The 20,591-nt window shown below is 48.6% G+C and overlaps 1 protein-coding gene across 1 annotated transcript; it reads right to left on the bottom strand.

The window, feature by feature from the left end:
• Positions 1 to 5,344: 5,344 nt before the first annotated feature.
• Positions 5,345 to 20,193, bottom strand: LOC143276826 (chymotrypsin B-like; the record flags this gene model as incomplete). Its single annotated transcript, XM_076581481.1, has 6 exons — positions 5,345 to 5,506; positions 8,471 to 8,613; positions 12,639 to 12,901; positions 14,814 to 14,902; positions 16,666 to 16,748; positions 19,996 to 20,193. Coding segments are annotated over 6 exons (938 nt in total), but the record flags the coding sequence as incomplete, so codon positions are not given.
• Between the last annotated feature and the right edge of the window lie 398 nt (positions 20,194 to 20,591).

Raw genomic sequence — 20,591 nt, 5'->3', positions numbered from 1 at the left:
AATCACATGACGAATGCTTAATTTAGATCCAGGGGAAAGAACTGCCACTAAGTAAACAAAGTTTTGGTGTGGCAATTTGGCCACGCTACACGTATGGACAATGATGTTATTATTAGACTTGAAGAATTACTATTCAGTTGCAGTATCAAGATGTTGTGAAAGGCATTGTTAAAAAGGGTTCCAGCAAAGAAAACCAACATAGGGTCTTGCTTCTGGACGTGGGGCCTGGACCCTTCCGGCCGATTCGGGAGGCTTGATGGTCTGAACCCAGGGAAGACAGTTTTCTTCAGGTCTGCCTCTGCCTATTTTTTCTGCAAGGTACATGCGTCCTCCTAGTTCCGTCGCGTCTAGGGCGCCAGAAGTGGCGTCTGCGACGTACACTACCAGATCAAGATCCAGAACCAACCTAAGCAAATCACAGCTGTAAACAGCACCAGCAGACTGACATAACGCAACGCACGGTTCTAGTTTCACTTTCAAGGATGTCTCACAGCGTGTGGACTGTGCATTTACAAAATGCACATCTGCTAAAAGAAAAAAAAAGAAAAAGAAAAAAGAGAGAAGCAATGGAGATGAGGCGGACATGGTTGACCCAAAGCACTGTCAGGCCTTGAGAGCTTGCCACAGGCTTGGGAAATGTTGTGTGGACTACGGGAGAGAACCATTAGCATCCACGGGATGATATGGATAGTCTCCCCTGGACCACTCCTGTTTCTCCCGTGAGGATCGTGTGTGTGTGTGTGTGTGTGTGTGTGTGTGTGTGTGTGTGTGATCATTATATAACGGGTTGTTCACAAGTTGTGACAAGCAAGAGTCGAAGTCCTTGGTGTGTAAAAAGAAAAAGAACCAACACTCACCTTCTTCACCCCCCCCCCTTTTTTTTTTTTTTTTTAACCAGTCTGGGTTCCACTCTGAGCCAGCACCATTCAACCCTACCCCTACCTCCCCTCCTCCCTTCCCTCCCCTTGGTGAGCGTGCTGTGCGCAAGGCCCGAGCAGCATTCACTGCCACAACAGTACCCATCTCACTTGTGGGCCGGAGACGGAGCCCCCACGGCCCGGATAAACCTCAACCAACGGAACCACAACCGATCTTCCATCTGACTCTTCGATTCCGAAGGACGAACATCATCCGAGTCATCACCCTGAGCCAGCACCATTCACCCCCACTAACCTCCCTCCCTTTCCTCCTTCCCTCCCCTTTACAAATCTGCATTCACCCCCACCCCCACTAACCTCCCTCCCTTTCCCCCTTCCCTCCCCTTTACAAATCTGCATTCACCCCCACTAACCTCCCTCCCTTTCCCCCTTCCCTCCCCCTTTACAAATCTGCATTCACCCCCACCCCCACTAACCTCCCTCCCTTCCCCCTTCCCTCACCCTTTACAAATCTGCATTCACCCCCACCCCCACTAACCTTCCTCTCTCCCACCCAGCTCCCCTCCCCTTTACAGATCTGTTCCCTGTAAAACCAGTTCCAGTATTACTGGCAAATGGGTGCTAAAATGACAAACTAGTTATTGTGTATTTTATTTTGTTACACCATGTCATTGCTATTGCTATGCTCCAGCTAACCCCTCAGTTCCCAGTTCAGGCTCAACTAGTCAGATACAGAGCCGAACATGTCGCTTCACTCACAATTATTGTAAATCTAAGTTGCGATCTGTGTATTTGTCTATGGAATATTGCTTTCGCTATTCTTATTGCATTGTATGAGACTGATGATTACATTTCGCATTTTATTTTATTTCATTTTATTTTTTTCCACATTTGTATTATCTCCCTCTTTGTTTCTTCAGTTTAGCATATCTTCGCTCTTCCTCTGTGGCCGTCATCCTATTAGTGTCACGTTTCCCTGTTTCTCTGTGGCCGTCATCCTATTAGTGTCACGTTTCCCTGTTTCTCTGTGGCCGTCACCCTGTTATTGTCATGTGTCACTGTTTCTCTGTGGCCGTCACCCTGTTATTGCCATGTGTCACTGTTTCTCTGTGGCCGTCATCCTGTTATTGCCATGTGTCACTGTTTCTCTGTGGCCGTCACCCTGTTATTGCCATGTGTCACTGTTTCTCTGTGGCCGTCATCCTATTAGTGTCACGTTTCACTGTTTCTCTGTGGCCGTCACCCTGTTATTGTCACGTTTCCCTGTTTCTCTGTGTCCGTCATTCTGTTATTGTCACGTTTCACTGTTTCTCTGTGGCCGTCACCCTGTTATTGCCATGTGTCACTGTTTCTCTGTGGCCGTCACCCTGTTATTGTCACGTTTCCCTGTTTCTCTGTGTCCGTCATTCTGTTATTGTCACGTTTCACTGTTTCTCTGTGGCCGTCACCCTGTTATTGCCATGTGTCACTGTTTCTCTGTGGCCGTCATCCTGTTATTGTCACGTTTCCCTGTTTCTCTGTGGCCGTCACCCTGTTATTGTCATGTGTCACTGTTCCTCTGTGGCCGTCATCCAGTTATTGTCACGTTTCCCTGTTTCTCTGTGGCCGTCACCCTGTTATTGTCATGTGTCACTGTTCCTCTGTGGCCGTCATCCTGTTATTGTCATGTGTCACTGTTCCTCTGTGGCCGTCATCCTGTTATTGTCATGTGTCACTGTTTCTCTGTGGCCGTCATCCTGTTATTGTCATGTGTCACTGTTTCTCTGTGGCCGTCATCTTGTTATTGTCATGTGTCACTGTGGCCGTCACCCTGTTATTGTCATGTGTCACTGTTTCCGGTCTGTGGCCGTCATCTTGTTATTGTCATGTCACTGTTTCTCTGTGGCCGTCATCTTGTTATTGTCATGTGTCACTGTGTCTCTGTGGCCGTCATCCTGTTATTGTCATGTGTCACTGTTTCTCTGTGGCCGTCATCCTGTTATTGTCATGTGTCACTGTTTCACAAAATGTGTCACAAAAGCTGCACATCCCTGACTTTCGTACAACCCAACGAACCCTCAGTGTTTTGTACAGGCCTCAGTGTTTTGTACAGGCCTCCTCAGTGTTTTGTACAGACCTCAGTGTTTTGTACAGGCCTCCTCAGTGTTTTGTACAGACTTCAGTGTTTTGTACAGTCCTCCGTGTTTTGAACAGACCTCAGTGTTATGTCCAGTCCTCAGTGTTTTGAACAGGCCTCAGTGTTATGTCCAGGCCAAAAAGAGACGTGTTTTGTTCAGGCCCAAAAGGGAAGTGTTTTATACAGGCCAAGAAGTGTTTTGTTCAGGCTAAAAAGAGTGTCTTGCACAGGTGAAAAAGGGAAGTGTCTTAAGCAGGTCAAAATGAGAAGTGTTTTGTGCAGGCCAAGAAATTTTTTGTGCAGGCCGAAAAGAGAAGTGTTTTGTACAGGCCAAAATGAGAAGTGTTTTGTACAGGTCGAGAAGTGTTTTGTACAGGTCGAGAAGTGTTTTGTACAAGCCAAAAAGAGAAATGTTTTGTAAAGGCCGAAAAGAGAAATGCTTTGTACAGGCCAAAAATAGAAATGTTTTGTACAGGCCAAAATGAGAAGTGTTTTGTACAGGCCAAGAAGTGTTTTGTGCAGGCCCAAAAGAACAGTTTTTTTTGTACAGGCTAAAGAGAGAAGTGATTTGTACAGGCCGAAAAGAGAAGTGTTTTGTACAGGCCGAGAAATGTTTTGTACAGGCCGAAAAGAGAAGTGTTTTATACAGGCCGAAAAGAGAAGTGTTTTGTACAGGCCGAAAAGTGTTTTGTACATGCCGAAAAGAGAAGTGTTTTGTACAGGCCGAGAAGAGAAGTGTTTTGTACAGGCCGAGAAGTGTTTTGTACAGGCCAAAAAGAGTAGTGTTTTGTACAGGCCAAGAAGTGTTTTGTACAGGCCGAAGAGAGAAGTGAGAAGAGAGAAGTGTTTTGTACAGGCCGAAAAGAGAAGTGTTTTGTACAGGCCGAAAAGAGTTGTGTTTTGTATAGGCCGAAAAGAGAAGTGTTTTGTACAGGCCGAGAAGTGTTTTGTACAGGCGAAAAAGATAAGTGATTTGTCAGGCCGAGAAGTGTTTTGTACAGGCCGAAAAGAGAAGTGTTTTGTACAGGCCGAAAAGAGAAGTGTTTTGTACAGGCCGAGAAGTGTTTTGTACAGGCCGAGAAGTGTTTTGTGCAGGCCGAAAAGAGAAGTGTTCTTGAACAGGCCAAAAAGTGTTTTGTACAGGCCAAAAAGGGAAGCTTTTCAGGGTAGAAACGAGACATACAAAAGAATAATTTTCAGGAAACTCATTCTTTATTTCTCTGATGTCTTTTTTTTCTCTCTTCTCCACACCCATCATGGAACATGGACACAGCCATGAAGATGTATTGTGCTGTGCTGTGTTATGTTGTGTTGTGCTGTGCTGTGCTGTGTTATGCTGTGCTGTGTTGTGCTGTGCTGTGCTGTGTTGTGCTGTGCTGTGCTGTGCTGTGCTGTGTTGTGCTGTGCTGTGCTGTGTTGTGCTGTGCTGTGCTGTGTTATGTTGTGCTGTGTTATGCTGTGCTGTACTGTGCCGTGCTATGCTGTGTTGTGCTGTGCTGTGCTGTGTTGTGCTGTGCTGTGCTGTGTTATGTTGTGCTGTGTTATGCTGTGCTGTACTGTGCCGTGCTGTACTGTGCCGTGCTATGCTGTGTTGTGCTGTGCTGTGCTGTGTTGTGCTGTGCTGTGCTGTGTTATGTTGTGCTGTGCTGTGTTATGTTGTGCTGTGTTATGCTGTGCTGTACTGTGCCGTGCTATGCTGTGTTATGTTGTGTTGTGCTGTGCTGTGCTGTGCTGTGTCGTGTCGTGTTGTGTTATGTTGTGCTGTGCTGTGTTGTGTTATGTTGTGTTGTGTTATGCTGTGCTGTACTGTGTTGTGCCGTGTTGTGTTATGTTGTGCCGTGTTATGTTATGTTGTGCTGTGCTGTGCTGTGTCATGTTGTGTTATGCTGTGCTGTGCTGTGTTGTGTTATGCTGTGCTGTACTGTGTTGTGTTGTGTTGTGTCGTGTCGTGTCGTGTCATGTTGTATTATGTTGTGCTGTGCTGTGCTGTGTTGTGCTGTGTTGTGTCGTGTTGTGTTATGTTGTGCTGTGCTGTGTTGTGCCGTGTTGTGTTATGTTGTGTTGTGTTATGCTGTGTTGTGCTGTGCTGTGTTGTGTTGTGTCGTGTCATGTTGTGTTATTTTGTGCTGTGCTGTCCCGTGTTGTGCTGTGTTATGTTGTGCAGTGTTATATTGTGTTATGTTGTACTGTGCTGTGTTGTGTTATGTTGTGTTGTGTTGTATTGTGCTGCGCTGTGTTGTGCTGTGCTGCACTGTGCTGTGTTATGTTGTGCTGTGTCATGTTGTGCTGTGCTGAGTTGTGTTGCGTTGTATTGTATTGTATTGTATCGTATCGTATCGTATTGACTAAATCAATACTGCGCCTTGACGCCGGATATCCAGGACAGGAAGGAGGACACCCGTGTGTACACCCCGGGTGAGTAGCTCTGTGCGCACCCGTATCCCCAGGACACCACCCCCGCCAGTTTCCACACCCCGTTCTTCTGACACACCAGGGGTCCGCCGCTGTCTCCCTGTGGACAACACGTGGCTTTCTGTGATTGGTTAGGGTTAGGGTTAGGGTGTCTCCCTGTGGACAACACGTGGCTTTCTGTGATTGGTTAGGGTTAGGGTTAGGGTGTCTCCCTGTGGACAACACGTGGCTTTCTGTGATTGGTGGTCAGTATTATGTGTATGATAGTCAGTGCTGTCCAGTGTGACCATCAGAACAGCAGAGGTGACCTGTATATAATCATATTTGATAGTGCTTGCATGATAGTCAGTGCTGTCCAGTGTGACCATCAGAACAGCAGAGGAGGCACCTGCTGTCCCGACTATCCAGGCCAGAATTTGATCATAGCGGACAATGTCTTGCTCAAGTTACATCCCTACTCTATGGGCCAAGAGGGCTCCATTACATTCCTACTCTATTGGCCAAGAGGGCTCCATTACATCCCTACTCTATTGGCCAAGAGGGCTCCATTACATCCCTACTCTATTGGCCAAGAGGGCTCCATTACATCCCTACTCTATGGGCCAAGAGGGCTCCATTACATCCCTACTCTATCGACCAAGAGGGCTCCATTACATTCCTACTCTATGGGCCAAGAGGGCTCCATTACATCCCTACTCTATGGGCCAAGAGGGCTCCATTACATTCTTACTCTATGGGCCAAGAGGGCTCCATTACATCCCTACTCTATCAGCCAAGAGGGCTCCATTACATCCCTACTCTATCGGCCAAGAGGGCTCCATTACATCCCTACTCTATCGGCCAAGAGGGCTCCATTACAGGCTGTGTTGGGGATGGTCCCCAACGCCCAACTAGTGCCCAAGACTGTAGCAATAAGTGCCAGTGCAATCTTGCCTCCTAGTCTCACTGTCAAGTCCTTCCCAAACAACTAAGCTGTAAACGAATTCCTATTGCAGTGGGGGTACATTGATCATGTATGGCTGATTAAGAACGTTCATAAAACATTTCAATCTGCAAAACAAAACTCACTTTTGACAAGAGGTGGCCAACGTTTCAGACTATAGATGAAAGGATGCAGAATGGCAAAGACGCTCATGTGCCAATGCAGTGTCCGTGATGGTCTCGGTTCGAATCTCAGTCTCAACATTTCTCTCCAGTTTGACCGGAAAACCAAACTGAGCGTCAAGTCATTGGGATGAGACGATTGACCCAGGTCCCGTGAACAGCACGCACTTGGCGCACTGAAAAACACCCCATGGCAACAGAAGTGTTGTACTCTGGCAAAATTATGTAAAAGAAAATTAATCCATTGTGATAGGTTCATAAATACATATGCATGCACCCAAGACCTGAATAGCGCATGGTGAAGCTATTTATCAGATATCTGCAAAGTGGATGTTGTGTAACGTATGTGGATTTATTTAAACGCATTTACCCCTCCTTGAGAAACTTGAGATGTAAAACAAGATTCAGTTTTGATGAGAGGTGTCCAGCGTTTCAGACCAGGCCTGTCTTCAGGAAATGACAGTGGCGGTAGAGGCAAGACCTATCTGAAGTGTCTTCAGGGACTGTGTTAAATGGAAATGACAGTGGAAGTAAAGGCAAGACCTAACTGAAGTGTCTTCAGGGACTGTGTTAAATGGAAATGACAGTGGAAGTAAAGGCAAGACCTATCTGAAGTGTCTTCAGGGACTGTGTTAAATGGAAATGACAGTGGAAGTAAAGGCAAGACCTATCTGAAGTGTCTTCAGGGACTGTGTTAAATGGAAATGACAGTGGAAGTAAAGGCAAGACCTATCTGAAGTGTCTTCAGGGACTGTGTTAAATGGAAATGACAGTGGAAGTAAAGGCAAGACCTATCTGAAGTGTCTTCAGGGACTGTGTTAAATGGAAATGACAGTGGAAGTAAAGGCAAGACCTATCTGAATTTTATCAGTGAGGAAAGCAACGATGGACAGAGGTCAGTACAGATCAGGTCATGGACATGACGAGAAAAAGTCATACACAGGTCATGGACATGGCGAGAAAAAAGTCACACAGGTCATGGACATGAAGAAAAAAGTCACACAGGTCATGGACATGAAGAGAAAAAAGTCATACACAGGTCATGGACATGAAGAAAAAAGTCACACAGGTCATGGACATGAAGAAAAAAGTCATACACAGGTCATGGACATGAAGAGAAAAAAGTCACACAGGTCATGGACATGAAGGGAAAAAGTCATACAGGTCATGGACATGAAGAGAAAAGTCATACAGGTCATGGACATGAAGAAAAAAGGTCACACAGGTCATGGACATGAAGAGAAAAAGTCACACAGGTCATGGACATGAAGAGAAAAGTCACACAGGTCATGGACATGAAGAAAAAAAGTCACACAGGTCATGGACATGAAGAGAAAAGTCACACAGGTCATGGACATGAAGAAAAAAGTCATACACAGGTCATGGACATGAAGAGAAAAGTCATACACAGGTCATGGACATGAAGAAAAAAGTCACACAGGTCATGGATATGAAGAGAAAAAAGTCACACAGGTCATGGACATGAAGAAAAAAGTCACACAGGTCATAGACATGAAGAAAAAAGTCATACAGGTCATGGACATGAAGAGAAAAAAGTCACACAGGTCATGGACATGAAGAGAAAAAAGTCACACAGGTCATGGACATGAAGAGAAAAAAAGTCACACAGGTCATGGACATGAAGAGAAAAGTCACACAGGTCATGGACATGAAGAGAAAAGTCACACAGGTCATGGACATGAAGAGAAAAGTCATACACAGAAGGTGGGAAAAAGCAACGATGGACAGAGGTCAGTACAGATCTGGTCATGGATACACACACACACACACACACACACACACACACACACACACACACACACACCTGGCAGGAGTCCTTGCCGCCCTGCGTGTATCCAGCACAGACACACACACACACACACACACACACACACACACACACACACACACACACACACACACACACACACACACACACACACACACACTCTGCACGCACCTGGCAGGAGTCCTTGCCGCCCTGCGTGTATCCAGCACAGATGTTGGAGGCGTGTACGTGGCCTCTGCCCAGGTAGTAGGAGCACAGGTTGGTGGACATGATGGGCAGGTCCACCTCGCGTAGGTAGCGCACCGCTCCCCCGTCTGTCAGCACCATCGTCATCATCATTGTCGTCATCATCGTCATCGTCATCGTTATCGTCACCATCACCATCGTCATCATCATCATCATCATCATCATCATCATTGTCGTCATCATCGTCATCGTCACCATCACCATCGTCATCACCATCGTCATCATCATTGTCGTCATCATCGTCATCGTCACCATCACCATCGTCATCATCATCATCATCGTCACCATCACCATCGTCATCGTCATCGTTACCATAGTCATCATCATCGTCGTCGTTGTCATCATCGTCATCGTCACCATCACCATCGTCATCATCATCATCACCGTCGTCATCATCATCGTCACCATCATCGTCATTATCATCGTCATCATCACCATCATCATCATCGTTATCATCATCATATTATCATTACCATCGTCTTCATCATCGTAACCATCATCTTCGTTATCATCGTCATCATCGCCATCATCATCATCGTCAGTAGCATCGTCATCATCACCATCATTACCATCGTCATCATCACCATTATCGTCATCGTCATCATCATCGTCAACGTCACCATTATCATCGCCATCATCATCATTATCATCGTCATCACCACCATCGTCATGATCGTCATCATCACCATGGTCATCATCATAGTTATTATCATCTTCGTCATCATCACAGTCACCACTACCACCACCACCACCACCACCACCACCATCATCATCATCATCGTTATCCTCACCGCTACCTCCACCATCATCATTGTTGTAGTCGTCTTTATCGTCATCATTACCCCTACCACCGCCACCACCATCACCTTCATAGTCATCATTATTATCGTTGAAGCCGTCCTTATCGTCATCATCATTATCACCACCACCACCATCATTATCATCGTTGTAGTCGTCTTTATCGTCATCATTACAACTACCACCACCATCACCATCATCATCATCATCATTAATATCGTCGTAGTTGTATTTATCGGTCTTCATCATCACCACCTCAACCACCATCATCATCATTATCATTGAAGTCGTCATTATTCTCATAATCACCACCATCACCACCACCACCACCATCATCATCATCGTTGAAGTTATCCTTATCGTCACCATCACCACAACCACCGCCATCACAATCATCATTATCGTTGTAGTCATCCTTGTCGTCAAAATCACTCAACCAACAACCCAACTATACCATCCCCATCCCTTACATACACCACTCTCTACCACTCCCCCCCCCCCAATACACACACACACGATACATACAACACACCCAAACCCACACCACAACACGCAGACACACACACACATACACGCGCGCGCGCGCGCGCACACACACACACACACACACACCACACCACACCACACCACAAACCCCCACATGCCCACATACCCACACCCATCCAACCCCCCACATACATATAGAGACCCCCCGCCACACACACACACACACACACACACACACACCACCCCACTCCTCCCCCACCCCACACACGTACAACAACCCACCCCACACCTACCCACCACCCACCCACACCCACCTCCCGCACACGTAATACACCCTCCTCACCCCCCCACCCCCACACACCTCACACGTACATACACTCCTCCCCACACATATCCATCCACCCCCTCACACACACACACACACACACACACACACACACACACACACACACCTCACACGTACATACACCCCTCACCACACATATCCATCCACCCCCTCACACACACACACACACACCTCACACGTACATACACTCCTCCCCATACATATCCATCCACCCCCTCACACACACACACACACACACACACACACACACACACACACACACACACACACCTCACACGTACATACACCCCTCCCCACACATATCCATCCACCCCCTCACACACACACACACACACACACACACACACACACACACACACACACACACACACACACACACACACACCTCACACGTACATACACCCCTCCCCACACATACCCACACATCCCCTCACACACACACACACACACACACACACACACACACACACACACATCCCTCACACGTACATACACCCCTCCCCACACATATCCATCCACCCCCTCACACACACACACACACACACACACACACACACACACACACACACACACACACACACACACACACAGCCCTCACACGTACATACACCCCTCCCCACACCTAACCCTTCCTCCACACACACACGTCAGCTGCGAATGTTAGTCTAAGAACAGAATGTAGATTTCTTAAGCAAAAACGCCGAAGAAATAAAAGATGGGTTGACAGAGACTTATCAACACAGGAGAGACATTAAATCAATTTTGAATGCGTTAAATAGGCAGCCATACAATCAGTTTTTACGTCAAAAATATTTTGCTAAACGCAAGATATACAACAGATTGGTAAAACAAAAGAAACATTCATATAAAAATCTCTTCGTGAAAGAATTAAACGAGGAGCTCAATAAAAATCCAAAGTCAGCATGGAAAACAATTAAAACTTTGCAGACAATGGGAGAACAGAACGAATGTAAACATCAATTAAATGTTTCAAAATGGATTTATCACCACTCCCAGTGGACCCAAATAACTATTGGGGGATTACACTGACTAATACATTAGGTAAAGTTTTCTGCACAATCCTGAATACAAGAATGAATGAATATCTGGAGACTAACGACGTTTTGATCAAAGAACAAGCCGGATTTCGAAAAAAACTATAGAACCACTGATCAAATCTTTGTTTTAAAAAAGCTAGTAGATGAGATAATAAAAAGAAACAACTGTCGACTATAAGGTTGTTTTGTAGATTTTCAAAAAGGGTTCGACAGTGTTTGGCATGATGCAATGGTGCTGAAGCTACACCAGATAGGAATAAAAGGTAAATGTTTTAATATCATAAAAGATATGTATACGAACGCTAAAATGTACGCAAAATCACAAGATCATTTCAGCAGAGAATTTATTATTCGAAAAGGGGTACATCAGGGAAATACACCCAGCCCAACTCTGTTCAATATTTTCATAAATGATATCACCACAGATATGACAGATATGAACTCCCCAACAATTCACAACACTTCGTCTACTAGAATCCCATGTCTTTTATATGCAGATGATTTAGTTATTTTATCATTATCTAAAGACGGCTTGCAACAAAAGCTTAACATTTTACACTCTTACTGCAGTCAATGGGGCTTACGTTTGAATAGAGAAAAGACAAAAGTAATCGTTAAAAAAAACCCCAAAAACTGTCCCTAAAATACCCCTACATTTTAAATGTGGAGAGGACATAATTGAAACAGCAGAAGAATATAAATATTTAGGGGTTATATTTCATAGAAATGGCAACTTAAGTCGAGCACAAGGTCATCTTAAAAATCAAGCAAATAAGGCTCTACATGTGCTACTCAGAACATTTCGTAATACAAATATGAATATTGATATCATGTGTCAGTTATATGATACCCCAATCCACCCAGCACACACCCCGCAATCACATACCACAGTGGGTGGCTCCAGTCCACCCAGCACACACCCCTCAATCACATACCACAGTGGGTGGCCCCAATCCACCCAGCACACACCCCTCAATCACATACCACAGTGGGTGGCTCCAGTCCACCCAGCACACACCCCTCAATCACATACCACAGTGCCCCAGTCCACCCAGCACACACCCCTCAATCACATACCACAGTGGGTGGCCCCAATCCACCCAGCACACACCCCTCAATCACATACCACAGTGGGTGGCCCCAATCCACCCAGCACACACCCCTCAATCACATACCACAGTGGGTGGCCCCAATCCACCCAGCACACACCCCTCAATCACATACCACAGTGCCCCAATCCACCCAGCACACACCCCTCAATCACATACCACAGTGCCCCAATCCACCCAGCACACACACCGCAATCACATACCACAGTGGGTGGCCCCAATCCACCCAGCACACACCCCTCAATCACATACCACAGTGCCCCAATCCACCCAGCACACACCCCGCAATCACATACCAGAGTGGGTGGCGCCCCATCCAGTGACGGTACACACCAGACCGTCGAAGCTCTCTTGCGGGTCGGGAAGGCACGCGCTGCTCACATGTGAGCTGCCAAAGCTGATCGGGGAGGACAGCTTGATCAGGGCCAGGTCGTTGCTGTTGGTGTTGTCGTCATAGTTACCGTGCGTCAGCACGTGAGACACGTGACGCACGTGACTGCTGCTGACGTAACCGATGTCCACCGTGCCGAAGGCCACTGTCCAGTACTGGCGAACCGTGCTGCGAGGTGTGTAGTGTGGAGGTGTGGAGTGTGGAGGTGGGTGGGGTGCAGGTGTTTAGGGTGGAGGTGTGTAGTGTGGAGGTGTGAAGGGTGGAGGTTTATAGGGTTAGGGTGTGTAGGGTGGAGGTGAGTAGGGTTAGGGTGTGTAGTGTGGAGGTGTGGAGTGTGGAGGTGGGTGGGGTGCAGGTGTTTAGGGTGGAGGTGTGTAGTGTGGAGGTGTGAAGGGTGGAGGTTTATAGGGTTAGGGTGTGTAGGGTGGAGGTGAGTAGGGTTAGGGTGTGTAGTGTGGAGGTGTGGAGTGTGGAGGTGGGTGGGGTGCAGGTGTTTAGGGTGGAGGTGTGTAGTGTGGAGGTGTGAAGGGTGGAGGTTTATAGGGTTAGGGTGTGTAGGGTGGAGGTGAGTAGGGTTAGGGTGTGTAGGGTGGAGGTGTGTAGTGTGGAGGTGGGTGGGGTGCAGGTGTGTAGGGTGGAGGTGTGAAGGGTGGAGGTGTGAAGGGTGGAGGTGTATAGGGTTAGGGTGTGTAGGGTGGAGGTGTGTAGGGTTAGGTTGTGTAGGGTGGAGGTGTGTAGGATGGAGGTGTGTAGGGTGGAGGTGTGTAGGGTGGAGGTGTGTAGGGTTAGGATGTGTATGGTGGAGGTGTGTAGGGTGGAGGTGTGTAGGGTTAGGATGTGTAGGGTGGAGGTGTGCAGGGTGGAGGTGTGTAGGGTTAGGATGTGTAGGGTGGAGGTGTGTAGGGTGGAGGTGTGTAAGATGGAGGTGTGTAGGGTGGAGGTGTGAAGGGTGGAGGTGTGTAGGGTTAGGATGTGTAGGATGGAGGTGTGTAGGGTGGAGGTGTGTAGGGTTAGGATGTGTAGGGTGGAGGTGTGTAGGATGGAGGTGTGAAGTGTGGAGGTGTGTAGGGTGGAGGTGTGTAGTGTTAGGATGTGTAGGATGGAGATGTGTAGGATGGAGGTGTGTTGAGTGGAGGTGGGCAGGGTGGAGGTGTGTAGGGTGGAGGTGTGTAGGGTGGAGGTGGGCGGGGTGGAGGTGTGTAGGGTGGAGGTAGGCAGGGTGGAGATGTGTAGGGTGGAGGTGTGTAGGGTGGAGGTGGGCGGGGTGGAGGTGTGTAGGGTGGAGGTGGGCGGGGTGGAGGTGTGTAGGGTGGAGGTGTGTAGGGTGGAGGTGGGCGGGGTGGAGGTGGGTGGGGGCAGGGTGGGGATGGGGGAGGGGTTGGTGGGCGTGGGGGAGAGGGAGGGGAAGAGAGAAACCAGCTGATTAAGGCATTGTTCAATACTCACATCTGCTGCTATTGATGTTGTTAGTTGTGATGATGATGGCGATGATAACGAAACACACGACAACAACGACGACATGATGACAGTTATGATAATGATGGCGATTTTGATGATGATAATGAGGATGATGATATTGCTTCGGTTGACAATGATGATGGTGGTGGATGATTCTGTTGACAATGATGATGGTGGTGGATGATTCTGTTGACAATGATGGTGGTGGTGGATGATTCTGTTGACAATGATGGTGGCAGTGGGGATGATGATGATGATGACGTATGTGCGATCAACCATTTATATTTCTAGATGGAATAAATACTGCAGTTCGATCATTCACATATCTGACGATCCACATGATCTGAAAGGGCTTCGTGGGTTTCAGTGTAACCTTTGCCCTGGATATTTTCCCAAACACACACACACACACACACACACACACACACACACACACACACACACACACACACACACACACATACACACACACACACACTCAAACGAGCACACACACACACACACACTCAAACGAGCACACACACACACACACACACACACACACACACACACACACACACACACACACACACACACACACACACACAGAGTGTTAATGCTAGGAGGACAGGGTGTGACTCACTCCTTGAAGCAGTGAGCGGCAGTGAGCACCCACTCGTTGTCAATCAGAGTCCCTCCGCACAGATGTTGACCATGGTACTGGAGAGACACCTGAAACAGATGTTGAACATGGTACTGGAGAGACACCTGAAACATGTTGACCATGGTACTGGAGAGACACCTGAAACATGTTGACCATGGTACTGGAGAGACACCTGAAACATGTTGACCATGGTACTGGAGAGACACCTGAAACATGTTGAACATGGTACTGGAGAGACACCTGAAACATGTTGACCATGGTACTGGAGAGACACCTGAAACATGTTGAACATGGTACTGGAGAGACACCTGAAACATGTTGAACATGGTACTGGAGAGACACCTGAAACATGTGTTGAACATGGTACTGGAGAGACACCTGAAACATGTTGACCATGGTACTGGAGAGACACCTGAAACATGTTGACCATGGTACTGGAGAGACACCTGAAACATGTGTTGAACATGGTACTGGAGAGACACCTGAAACATGTTGAACATGGTACTGGAGAGACACCAGAAACATGTTGAACATGGTACTGGAGAGACACCTGAAACATATTGAACATGGTACTGGAGAGACACCTGAAACATGTGTTGAACATGGTACTGGAGAGACACCTGAAACATGTTGACCATGGTACTGGAGAGACACCTGAAACATGTTGACCATGGTACTGGAGAGACACTTGAGGTGCTGGCGATGTTTAGTGTGGCAGTCAGGACATCACCCCCTTTCTATGGGGAGAGAGGTGCTGGTGATGTTTAGTGTGGCAGTCAGGACATCATCCCCTTTCTATTGGGAGGGAGGTGCTACATCACCCCCTTTCTATGGGGAGGGAGGTGCTGGTGATGTTTAGTGTGGCAGTCAGGACATCACCCCCTTTCTATGGGGAGGGAGGTGCTGGTGATGTTTAGTGTGGCAGTCAGGACATCATCGCCTTTCTATGGGGAGAGAGGTGCTGGTGATGTTTAGTGTGGCAGTCAGAACATCACCCCCTTTCTATGGGGAGAGAGGTGCTGGTGATGTTTAGTGTGGCAGTCAGGACATCACCCCCTTTCTATGGGGAGGGAGGTGCTACATCACCCCCTTTCTATGGGGAGGGAGGTGCTGGTGATGTTTAGTGTGGCAGTCAGGACATCACCCCCTTTCTATGGGGAGAGAGGTGCTGGTGATGTTTAGTGTGGCAGTCAGGACATCACCCCCTTTCTATGGGGAGGGAGGTGCTGGTGATGTTTAGTGTGGCAGTCAGGACATCACCCCCTTTCTATGGGGAGAGAGGTGCTGGTGATGTTTAGTGTGGCAGTCAGGACATCACCCCCTTTCTATGGGGAGAGAGGTGCTGGTGATGTTTAGTGTGGCAGTCAGGACATCACCCCCTTTCTATGGGGAGGGAGGTGCTACATCACCCCCTTTCTATGGGGAGGGAGGTGCTGGTGATGTTTAGTGTGGCAGTCAGGACATCATCCCCTTTCTATCGGGAGAGAGGTGCTGGTGATGTGTACCGCCAGGACACTCGGCAGAGAACCTTTTTTCCTTTACCACTGTCTGTCTGCCTGTCTGTTTGTTTGTCTGTCTGTCTTTCTATCTGTCTGTCTGTCTGTCTGTCTCTATGTTTCTATATTTTCCCCGACTTCGAATCCTATTTCTCTCTCCATTGCAGCCCCACCCCCACACGCACGCACACGTACGGATGCATACACACGCACACACACACACATACACACGCACACACATTCTCACACACACACACACACACATACACATTCACACACACACACACACACACACACACACACACACACACACACACACACACACACACACACACCTGCCAGGGATACTCTCCTAGCTGGGCCTGGTCTCCGCCAACAATCCTGTGATGGTCATTGATGGTGGGCAGTCCACAGGTGCCTGCACCACAGTCAGCTCATTAGTTCACCCATCCATCCATTAGTCCGTCCATCAATCCATCCATCCATCAACCCATCCATCCATCCATCAATCCATCCATCCATAACCCATCCATCCATCCATCCATCTACACACACACACACACACACACACACACACACACACACACACACACACACACACACACACACACACACACACAGTCAGCTCATTAGTTCACCATCCATCCATCCATCCACCCATACATTCACACACGCACGCGCGCGCGCCTGCACGCAGGCTCACACACACACACACACACACACAGACACATCACCAGTAACACCACCAACACCACCAACACCAAAATTCCACTCAACACCACTAACCAACCCGACAATCTGTGTGACCCAAACCACTGCCCACACCACTAACCAACCCGACAATCTGTGTGACCCAAACCACTGCCCACACCACTAACCAACCCGACATGCTGTGTGACCCAAACCACTGCCCACACCACTAACCAACCCGACAATCTGTGTGACCCAAACCACTGCCCACACCACTAACCAACCCGACATGCTGTGTGACCCAAACCACTGCCCACACCACTAACCAACCCGACAAACCATGTGTGACCCAAACCACTGCCAATACCACTAACCAACCCAACAAACTATGTGTGACCCAAACCACTGCCCACACCACTAACCAACCCAACGTGTTATGTGACCCAAACCACTGCCCACACCACTAACCAACCCGACATGCTGTATGACCCAAACCACTGCCCACACCACTAACCAACCGGACAAACCATGTGTGACCCAAACCACTGCCCACACCACTAACCAACCCGACATGCTCTGGGACCTAAACCACTGCCCACACCACTAACCAACCCAACGTGTTATGTGACCCAAACCACTGCCCACACCACTAACCAACCCGACAAACCATGTGTGACCCAAACCACCGCCAATACCACTAACCAACCTAACGTGCTGTGTGACCCAAACCACTGCCCACACCACTAACCAACCGGACATGCTGTGTGACCCAAATCACTGCCCACACCACTAACCAACTCAACATGCTGTGTGACCCAAACCACTGCCCACACCACAAACCAACCGGACAAACCATGTGTGACCCAAACCACTGCCCACACCACTAACCAACCCGACATGCTGTGTGACCCAAACTACTGCCCACACCACTAACCAACATAACGTGCTGTGTGACCCAAACCACTGCCCACACCACTAACCAACCCGACATGCTGTGTGACCCAAACCACTGCCCACACCACTAACTGACATAACGTGCTGTGTGACCCAAACCACTGCCCACACCACTAACTGACATAACGTGCTGTGTGACCCAAACCACTGCCCACACCACTAACCAACCTAACGTGCTGTGTGACCCAAACCACTGCCAACACCACTAACCAACCTAACGTGCTGTGTGACCCAAACCACTGCCCACACCACTAACCAACCTAACGTGCTGTGTGACCCAAACCACTGCCAACACCACTAACCAACCTAACGTGCTGTGTGACCCAAACCACTGCCAACACCACTAACCAACCTAACGTGTTATGTGACCCAAACCACTGCCAACACCACTAACTGACATAACGTGCTGTGTGACCCAAACCACTGCCCACACCACTAACCAACCTAACGTGCTGTGTGACCCAAACCACTGCCAACACCACTAACCAACCTAACGTGCTGTGTGACCCAAACCACTGCCCACACCACTAACCAACCGGACAAACCATGTGTGACCCAAACCACTGCCAACACCACTAACCAACCCGACATGCTGTGTGACCCAAACCACTGCCCACACCACTAACCAACCTAACGTGCTGTGTGACCCAAACCACTGCCAACACCACTAACCAACCTAACGTGCTGTGTGACCCAAACCACTGCCAACACCACTAACCAACCCGACATGCTGTGTGACCCAAACCACTGCCCACACCACTAACCAACCTAACGTGCTGTGTGACCCAAACCACTGCCAACACCACTAACCAACCTAACGTGCTGTGTGACCCAAACCACTGCCCACACCACTAACCAACCTAACGTGCTGTGTGACCCAAACCACTGCCCACACCACTAACTGACATAACGTGCTGTGTGACCCAAACCACTGCCCACACCACTAACCAACCTAACGTGCTGTGTGACCCAAACCACTGCCAACACCACTAACCAACCTAACGTGCTGTGTGACCCAAACCACTGCCCACACCACTAACCAACCTAACGTGCTGTGTGACCCAAACCACTGCCCACACCACTAACCAACCCGACATGCTGTGTGACCCAAACCACTGCCCACACCACAAACCAACCGGACAAACCATGTGTGACCCAAACCACTGCCCACACCACTAACTGACATAACGTGCTGTGTGACCCAAACCACTGCCAACACCACTAACTGACATAACGTGCTGTGTGACCCAAACCACTGCCCACACCACTAACCAACCTAACGTGCTGTGTGACCCAAACCACTGCCCACACCACTAACCAACCTAACGTGCTGTGTGACCCAAACCACTGCCCACACCACTAACCAACCCGACATGCTGTGTGACCCAAACCACTGCCAACACCACTAACCAACCTAACGTGCTGTGTGACCCAAACCACTGCCAACACCACTAACCAACCTAACGTGCTGTGTGACCCAAACCACTGCCCACACCACTAACCAACCTAACGTGCTGTGTGACCCAAACCACTGCCCACACCACTAACCAACCTAACGTGCTGTGTGACCCAAACCACTGCCCACACCACTAACCAACCTAACGTGCTGTGTGACCCAAACCACTGCCCACACCACTAACCAACCTAACGTGCTGTGTGACCCAAACCACTGCCCACACCACTAACCAACCTAACGTGCTGTGTGACCCAAACCACTGCCCACACCACTAACCAACCTAACGTGCTGTGTGACCCAAACCACTGCCCACACCACTAACCAACCCGACATGCTGTGTGACCCAAACCACTGCCCACACCACTAACCAACCTAACGTGCTGTGTGACCCAAACCACTGCCAACACCACTAACCAACCTAACGTGCTGTGTGACCCAAACCACTGCCCACACCACTAACCAACCTAACGTGCTGTGTGACCCAAACCACTGCCAACACCACTAACCAACCTAACGTGCTGTGTGACCCAAACCACTGCCAACACCACTAACCAACTGGACAAACCTGAAGTGCTGTGTGACCCACTGTGGGAGGGCGCGGATGTGACGGCTGGCGCATGCGTAGTGTGCGAGGATCCGGAAGAGCCGGGTGGAGGGTAGCAGCAGTAGTGCAGGAAGCTGCAGTAGGAGTAACTCAGGTGATGGCCAGCAGGACAACTGGACGTGGAGCTGATACACACCCCGTGCAGAGAGGACGAGCACACTGAAAGGGAGAGTGTGAACACACTGAAAGGGAGAGTGTGAACAGTGTGAACACAGTGAAACGGAGAGTGTGAACAGTGTGAACACACTGAAAGGGAGAGTGTGAACAGTGTGAACACAGTGAAACGGAGAGTGTGAACAGTGTGAACACAGTGAAATGGAGAGAGAGAGAGAACAGTGTGAACACACTGAAAGGGAGAGAGAGAACAGTGTGAACACAGTGAAACGGAGAGTGTGAACAGTGTGAACACACTGAAAGGGAGAGTGTGAACAGTGTGAACACACTGAAACGGAGAGTGGACACACTGAAAGGGAGAGTGTGAACACACTGAAAGGGAGAGTGTGAACAGTGTGAACACAGTGAAACGGAGAGTGTGAACAGTGTGAACACACTGAAAG

The sequence above is a fragment of the Babylonia areolata genome, chromosome 33 (genome assembly GCF_041734735.1).
Source record: "Babylonia areolata isolate BAREFJ2019XMU chromosome 33, ASM4173473v1, whole genome shotgun sequence".
Taxonomy (NCBI): domain Eukaryota; kingdom Metazoa; phylum Mollusca; class Gastropoda; order Neogastropoda; family Buccinidae; genus Babylonia; species Babylonia areolata.
The sequence above is the reverse complement of the archived record's forward strand: the minus strand, read 5'-3'. Positions and strand labels throughout refer to the sequence as shown.